Source organism: Phaethon lepturus, unplaced genomic scaffold, assembly GCF_000687285.1.
Source record: "Phaethon lepturus isolate BGI_N335 unplaced genomic scaffold, ASM68728v1 scaffold16162, whole genome shotgun sequence".
NCBI classification, from domain to species: Eukaryota; Metazoa; Chordata; class Aves; order Phaethontiformes; family Phaethontidae; genus Phaethon; species Phaethon lepturus.
In genome coordinates this window covers 4,003-12,354 of record NW_010521371.1, presented here as the reverse complement: position 1 = coordinate 12,354, position 8,352 = coordinate 4,003, and the positions used below count along the sequence as shown (strand labels likewise).

The following is an 8,352-nucleotide window of genomic DNA, read 5'->3' as shown; positions in this document are numbered from 1 at the left end:
GTGCAGCAGGTACCAGCCAGTATGAAGGACAGTTGGGAATGGTGAGACACTATTTTTCACTGAATCTTAAATTTACCTTTTAGCTGCTTGACTGTATCCTACTTATTTACCTTACTCTTCGTAACCCTAAAGTTTCTTGCACGCTATGATTTACCTTAGATGTTAACCTTTTCAGAACAGAAGATTCCCCCCTCTGCATGTCTGCACAGCAACATGGCCCAGTAACAGTAACTAGAGAAAAGCAAGACCCGAGCAAGGGAAAAGAACTGAAATTACTGACAGCGTGAGCTGAATTCTGTATAGCTAACTTTTACTTTTTCATGTTCCACTGATCACATCTTGCCTTGAATGACTAGGCTGACCACTGCAAGCAGCAGTGGTCAAGGAAAAGAAAGAGGTGGGTGCTCTCCTGCCTGCCCTGTTTACTGAGAAAACACCAGCTCCTGTTCTGAAACAGTCTCTTGTTCTAGCGATGCTTTGCAGTCCTGCAGTTAGCTAATTATCATGCTTTAACAACATCATTGTATTTTCCCCTTGACACAGACCAATCTCTTCAAGTCCCATCTCTGAAAAATTTTAATGTAAAGGAAACTAATTTTCAATCTTTAAGAGCATAGGACTGTATTTGGCACCAAGCACAAGACTACATGTTCAGAAGACTAAAGTAATCCTAAAGGATTTTCCCTTGCCTCTCTCAGGGGTAAAATATACCATAATCTCACTCATTCATTTGCATTCAAAAGTAAAACTGACATGAAACAAGACATAAATGTAAGCAAATGACAGCATTTCTATAGCATTCTTAATATGTTTCTTAATTCACTACATTTTATTTTCTCATGGCACTTCCCATAATGAAGATTACCTGGGGGTGTCAGCATAAAAACGTCAATGTGGACAGCTGCAGCTTAACAGCCACAATAACCGTAGCTATGAAATTTTTAAGAGACATAGTGTTTTGGTAGCGATTACAGTTATTGATATTTCTAAAATTCATTTAGGCTTTTATTGTAACTTTCGTAACCAAAAGAAATGTAGTCTATGATATGACTTTGCTAAGGATAAATTGTCACAATCTTAACGTTATTAAAAAACGTGTTTGAATGAATTTAAATTGTGAGTCATATTAAAACTTTCAATCAAAATAAATTACTCCTGATGAAAACACTGAATTAAAAATGATTTAATATTGGTCTAATTTAAACGTGAAGAGTACAGTTTTATTCAATGAAATAGTAAATATTTTACCAATTAAGTACAATTAATTTTTGTTAATGCATCCAATAAAAAACTTATTTCTTTTTGACCCTTTGGACATTGTTCAGATCAGCCTCTTGCCAAAATCTTCTATTCAGAAGCAATAAACTATGCTTTAACTTTGTAAAGTATTATCCTGGGATTGCAAACCTATTGCCTCATCTCAGCTCCTGATCTGCCTTTGTAACCTGGTTATGCAAAGGTGAAGTTGGGCTCTTCCTGCTTTGTTACCAGTCATTCTACAACTGTGAGTACCTCTGCTATCAGAGGATACCTCTTCCTCCACAGCAGCTCAGGCTCTCACCACAGAGAAGAGATGGTGTTTATTATACCTCTACTTCTTGACCGTTTCTCCAATACAGCTCCCTTTACATCCATAGGTTTTATATTTCCACAGAAGCGTAAAAATCGAGTCTCCCAGGCATTAACCAAGTTCCTATGCTAGGCCTTACCACTGCATCAACAACTCTTCACTGGCTGCCCAAGTATCTATTCTTCCTTTCACTCTAGAGCAGCTGTTTTCATGTTGGAACCCATGATTTTCTAGAGGACTATAAAACTACTTGAAGGACATTCAATAAAGATAATTAATTAAAGTAAGCATGCTATCAACAAGCTGAAGTTCATTATATGAAGCTCAACACTTCTACTAGAAAAGAGATAACATGCCAGTGGTTAGAGAACAATTAAAACAAACAAAAAAAACATTTTGGTGATCTTGATCTTTTGACTCCCAGTATGTGCACAAATGCTTCTTAACTTCACTGGCATGTCTAGTTAGCATTTTCAGAGCTTAATAAATTACATGTCACTTCACTGCCGCTTCAAAATGTTTTCCAGGCAGTTGTGAAAATAGAAACATTGCTCAGTCTTACTGTTCGGAGCAAAACAGCTATGCTATCAGTAGAGAAAACATCTCAACAGCACACGGTCGCTACAGAGAGATCATCAACACACAGGTTATAAAAATTTCATAAATCACAGATCAGCACGAGGTGTTTCAGCTGCCATTTTCAAAAATAACTTGTGTTCTTAGCTGTATTTCCTCACCTAACATACCAGTTTATTTACTAGAAGATGCTGATCCTCCTTAGAAACCTTACTCAGTTTACAACTTTAGGTCATCATAGCAACAGACAACACCATTACTACCGCCATTGTCACTACTTCTTTAGATAAGGATGTAAGGATGTTTTTACCCTCACTCTCATGACAAACAAAGAGGAAAATCACCGTCAAACAGAGCATCTCTTTTTAGACTTTACTAACAGAAATATAAATGTCCAGTTTTCATTACTTATGTCTTCTAATATAAGTTATGCAAGAGATATCATGTGCTAATAATCAAATAATATAGATATTGTCCTTTCCAGTATAATTTTTTTGAAGTTTAAATTAAAAAGATACTTTTAATATTGATTTTTCAAATAAACCTGTTAGCCATATAAATTACATATAATTGCCTTGTATTTCAATAAACTAACAGATTCTACGAAAACAGTATGTAACTATCATTTATTCAAATGATTTCTTCTTGACTAGCACTTACTTAAAGATGAAAACTAAGCAACGCATTCCATCCCAAATCAAAAATTTCTCAGTGGAAAAATGCCATCCTGAAGAGAGAGGGTGTTGTCTGTTTGCACTGTAATTTTGCCATCAAACAGAAGACTCTTTTTTTTTTAAGATAGGTATGTGATCTATAGACAAAAGCAGTACTTAAGTATAAAGCTGCCAAGTAATACGTTGTTTCATATATACTCCATTTTGGGCACATTCACAGTTATGCAAACAAAAAACCACACTGACACACAAATAGCTTATTACTGAAGGACATATAACAATCAGAAAAATTTAACAGCAAAGTCCTTGCAATTAAAAAGTATGTCTGACTTCTTTTGGAAGGCTATGATGATTCTGTCTTGTTTTCCTTATTTCAGTTCCTAGCACTGTATTACAGACACTGCCCTTTGCACGTTCAATATCATTTGTTAACGGTACTAATAAAAGTACCTAGGACTAACCTTATTCTCTGTTTATAATAGTCTTCATCTCCATCGTCTCTCCATCTTTTTACTTTGCGCTTCCCCTGTGTATGCTCCTCTTCCTCAGAGCTTGGAAAGAAGTCAGCATCATCTTCAGGTTCTTTAAAATCTCTCTTCACCGAGTATTTTCTTTTTCTTGACAAATTCCTGAGTTCATAATCAGAATCATTCTCTACATGAGAAGATGCCTGCTCTTCCTCCTCTGCTGCTTCTGGATCAAAGAGCTCCTCATCAGGTACATACTCAGACTCTCCACTATCATCCTCCTGTTCATGCCTGAGCTTCTTGGGCTCAAGATATTTCTTTTCTTTTGGAATCCCTGTCTTTGACTGAATTTCAAGGACATGCTTCTGAAGTTTTCTCATGTGTTTTTTTAAGCGCTTGTCTGTTTTTGACAGGGCTTTACCCCTTTTTTCCTTTGTAGTAGATGCGGGAGCTACACACTGAACATTTTTGGCTTGTGCTTTCTTCTTTGCTCCTTTGTGAAGGGATAACTTCTTTCTTTCAGATGACAGCTTAGCTTGGTCTGCTAAGTACTTTTCAAAATCAGATGCTTCATTTAGCATTAATCGTCGTGTCTTCCTCTCTGGCTTCTGAGGTATTTTAGTTCCAAATGGAGTCATCTGGCCAGTACGAATAAGCTCCTCCCACTCTGTTTCCTGAACAGGCATAAGCATACTGCCAAGACATGATGGACCAGGTTCTACAACAAAAATCAGAACATCCAGCATGTCTTTAACATCTTCTGAATAACTCAAACACAATTTTGTTTTTTTCCCCCAACTTTATGTGCACTCAGTTCAGTTTTTATATACAACTTAAAAGTCCAAATTATCAACACAGATAATACTTTAAGTTCAAAAAAGGCAAAACCCAACAAAACAGAAGGCTAAAAAAGTCAGACTAACTTTTACTTCAAACTACTTCTCCATCTTCACACAGGAAACATTACACATACCATCAAAATGCAAATACTTCTGAAACAACATACAGCAGCAAGAACTATCATAAAATGACAGTCCCCCATGGCACATGAACTCTAATGTGCTCACTATTCTATCAATTCAACCCATGTCACCACGTTTAGTGCAAGAAACCACTGCATTCCTACATGCAGCAACATCATCCATTTCTATTTTTATTATTCATTTTTCACTCCTACTCATAAGCTTGAAATTTGACATTTTTATTACCACACCAAGACAGATACAAATCTTACAAAACATAACAGACTGTCTTGCCACATGCTTCAAAAAAAAGAAAACAAACGCCATCTTCCTACTCTACAATAATAATATTAAAAGTCAGAGTGGTTGCACAGCACCTTGCCATAAAAGAGCACTTCAGTTAAAGTGCTTACACAGTTACTAGAAATATTAACACAAACTATAATTTGGTGTTTGAAACCAAAGAGAGGGAAAAGCTCTTGAATTCAGGAAGCTGAAAGGGAATTCCACCTGAAATCTATTATTAGGGTCCAAAATTTCAGAATAGCTGTACCAGAATTGCCTGCACAGCTTGCTACTGTATATGGTCCCACTTAAAGTACTGTATTTATCACCAGAACATGTTTAACAAGTAACAATGATGCATCAGGCATGAAACTCCTCCCTCTCTACCCCTTCAGTTTCCCAAACTACTGGAACTGCTCAACTCTATTTCTTCTGCCTTGGGCTCCATTCACTTCCTAGTTACATTTCATCACACTGGGTGCCTGAGTTTTACTACATGAAGACATTCAAAGAAAAAGGATTAAAGAAGCTTTTCTATTAAGAAAAGTTTACTGAGGTTTTGCGTCCAGTAAGTTTTGCTGAATCAGGAGAGAAGCATGAGTTCTGCGAGATCTAGAATCCACTCCAGCCACATCTGCGATGGACAAGTAGCACAAAGAGTTTACACCTCTGCAAACAACAAATAACGCAAAGGTGATGTGCAGATGTCAACAGGGTCCCAAACTTGACCTGCAGAATACTGCAGATTAGTGACTGCCACCAAGACGCAGCCAAGCTGGAGTTACAAAATCCAAGCTCATTTTGCAGACAGCAGTGAGAAAGAAAACCTAGTGAAACACTGAGAGAACAAATATCCTGCTTTGGAAGAAGCCTTATTTTTATTTTTTTTTAAAACCACAGTGCAGCCTGAAAAAGAGAAGCACTTCTCCCTTCCTTTTCTAGTGATACTTCCCAACAGTAAGAAAAAACAATTTTGTAAATGCTGATTGATAGCATCCAGCATATAAAGTGTAATTCAATCATGATGTTAGTCATCTTTATCAAATTAGCTGTGAAAAAATGTTAGGATTTCCAATTTATTACGCCCAATACTCTAATGTGCCTCAGCCATCCCTACAGAGCTAAACACAGATTAACATCCATTTTTTAAAACTTCCCACATGAATATACCAAGATCTGCAAATCTGCAGGTGCAGAAGATAAGAGTTCTTAACTCTCTCTTTGAAAGCAAACCACTGAAATGTATTTCCTTATTGGCAAAGAACTTACAAAGTAGCTTCAAACAAAAAAAGACATTATACCAAAGTAGAACAGAACTTTGAACCTTCTCCCATACCTTCATCTTCCTCAAATTCAATCTCATTTACTTTATCAAGAATGTCTGTTCCACCAAGAATTGCTTGGAGACGCTTTTGTTTTGCTTTGATCTTCTTTAGCTGTTGCTCCTTGAATGACAAGCAGATATATAGTTTAATTTTTGATCTGGTTCATAAACTTGCTATCCTTTTAAATAAGACTTAAATTACTACATTTGCGGTATTTTCCACCAGAATCTCATATTCAAATGTTCATAGCATCACAAAAGTAGTGCAAAAAAGTGTCACCACAGTATTTGTAGGGCTCCAACCCACAGAACACACACAATTTTGTGTGCACAATCATCTTACAATATGCATATACTAAGATCAGATTGTTTATACACACAAATTTCACGTACACATTATGCATTTTTATGTACATCTTTTGAGGTCATTTTATGGAGGTGTTGATTCTAGTGAAGGAAGCCCATCAAGTGGATTACTGAAATGCACAGAGAACACCAAAAGATTTGTTCATGATTTGCAAGACTGAGTTAATGGTTAACAAGTGACTAAAAATAGCTATAAGATTTAATAAGATTTATTTACCACAAGTTTTGGAATGTTTTGTTAGAAAGAAACTAAAATTGTATATCAGTCGTCATCCTAACATATGTTTATACACAGTTAATTCAGCAGTCGTCACAGCTAGTTTAACAGCAAAAACTACAATGTGAATGACTGTTAAAAAAATAAGTGAAAAAATCAACATTACAGATGCCATAATAAGTATAGTTCATTACTGCTATGAAAATAATTCATAGCTAGCTCTTCTGGTTACACCTTTTATCTGACTGTAATATCCTCAACTGTATACTTACTGGTGACACTGATTCCTTAGTGTTGCTCACTTTCATTTATGAAACAAAAATTCCAACCAGTAAAACAAGACATAGGCAATGTAACTTTCCACATTTGTAACTTCATTCTTTGGAAATATTTTCTAATCTAGAGGCGCACATACTTCCGTAAAAATCAAGTTCACAGCAAAATGAGCGATTTTTTTTTTTCTTTTTGGTGAAGAACAGTTCACTAGCCTGCCCACGTCTTCATGCAAGACTTTTCAAATCACAGAGGGTAAGTATATTCCTGTATGGTACAATGTACTATCTCCTGTGTATGCACTATTATCCTTGCTACCAGAGTACTTTATATCATAATACACTCCCTGTATGACAGCTCTAAGGAAACAGCTGTCTTGTACCAGTTGTTAATTTCCCATTTGTCTCAGTAACAGAAGAATTCAGTCGTCTTTAACCACTTTTTTAAAATACTACAAAAGGAAGAGTACTAAAAGGCACTTCGCCATGGAAAAAGTAGCTCAAGACCAGCTTTAAATACACTGCCTGCCTCCAAAACACTTGAGGTTATCAGGACCACTTTTACAGATTAGTTTTCAATCAGGGATTTATTTTTACACTTCAAGGACTGTTAGATGTGGCTAACATTGAACTTGCAATGAGGTCTGAACTTCGTCTGCAACTAATGCTTGTGTAATTTACTTCAAGTCATATGAAAACAAGCAAAATATACTGTCCAATTACATGATCGCTCTTCAGCTGTAAGTCTGGTTTAATGCACTTCTTCCCACTGCTTCCAGCTACTTGTTCCTAGTCCTGTACCACTGCTCAGTACTGTCCCCCTCACTCTCTTGATTGGCCAAATTGTGAGCACAGTGTTATCCAAGTTGCTGAAATGATCAAGGTTAAAAACCAAAGAACTGAATGAGTCAGTGGGAAATGGCCTGAGACTGCAAATAAGTGTCTGAAGGCAAAGGACAGTAAGTTTTTCAGTCAGGTTTATCATTAGAGAAAATATTAAGAGTGCATTTCCATCAGATGGTGAGCTGATCAAAGTGCTACATTCCTGACCAGAGGAAGTTTCTCTTTTTTCAAATCTCCTTCTTCCTATTCACAGCTGTATAGTCTATTGCTTAGATTACCTTGATGCCTGGTAGATTGCTCTACAAGGTCCTTCAAATTACTACTCTGGCAGAAAAAAGCCAGAGCAGTTTCTGCCAAATCAATGAGTTAAAATGGCTCACAGAAAGGAATGATGTGTACTGGTACAAGAAAGATACAGACAACGAAAGAGGATTAAGGAAAGGAAGGTAGCGAATGAAGACCAGGAGAACTGAGACTTAGGTCCACTATTGCATCATACCCTAACAATGCTTTGCTGATTCTCCAAATACTACTGGAAGGGATTTAATTAAATTAGTGCAAATCAGTCTTCTGAGCAGATCCTGGAACTTCAGTTTCACAGCTTCTTCTGAAACTTAGAATTATTAAAAAAACCCTCTCGCTTTCTCATCTTTAAATTTGTTATTTACATGCTTTAAATGGTGTAATTTTATACCAAAAGGGAAGGAACAGCAACTGTAAACCGACTCTGAACTATGTAATTAAGCAAGAATTACATCACATAATCCAAACCTTAAGCCAAAATACAAGATAAGTA

The 8,352-nt window shown here is 36.4% G+C and overlaps 1 protein-coding gene across 1 annotated transcript in view; it reads right to left on the bottom strand.

Moving 5' to 3' along the window:
- The window catches only part of LOC104616475 (DNA excision repair protein ERCC-6-like), a 45,983-nt gene that overhangs the window by 34,465 nt on the left and 3,166 nt on the right, over positions 1-8,352 (bottom strand). The window contains exons 3-4 of the mRNA XM_010281501.1: positions 5,871-5,979; positions 3,282-4,005 (exon numbers count right to left, since the gene is read on the bottom strand). Of these exons, the coding sequence (XP_010279803.1) occupies positions 3,282-4,005; positions 5,871-5,979 (833 nt within the window). The remainder of the gene's footprint in view (positions 1-3,281; positions 4,006-5,870; positions 5,980-8,352) is intronic.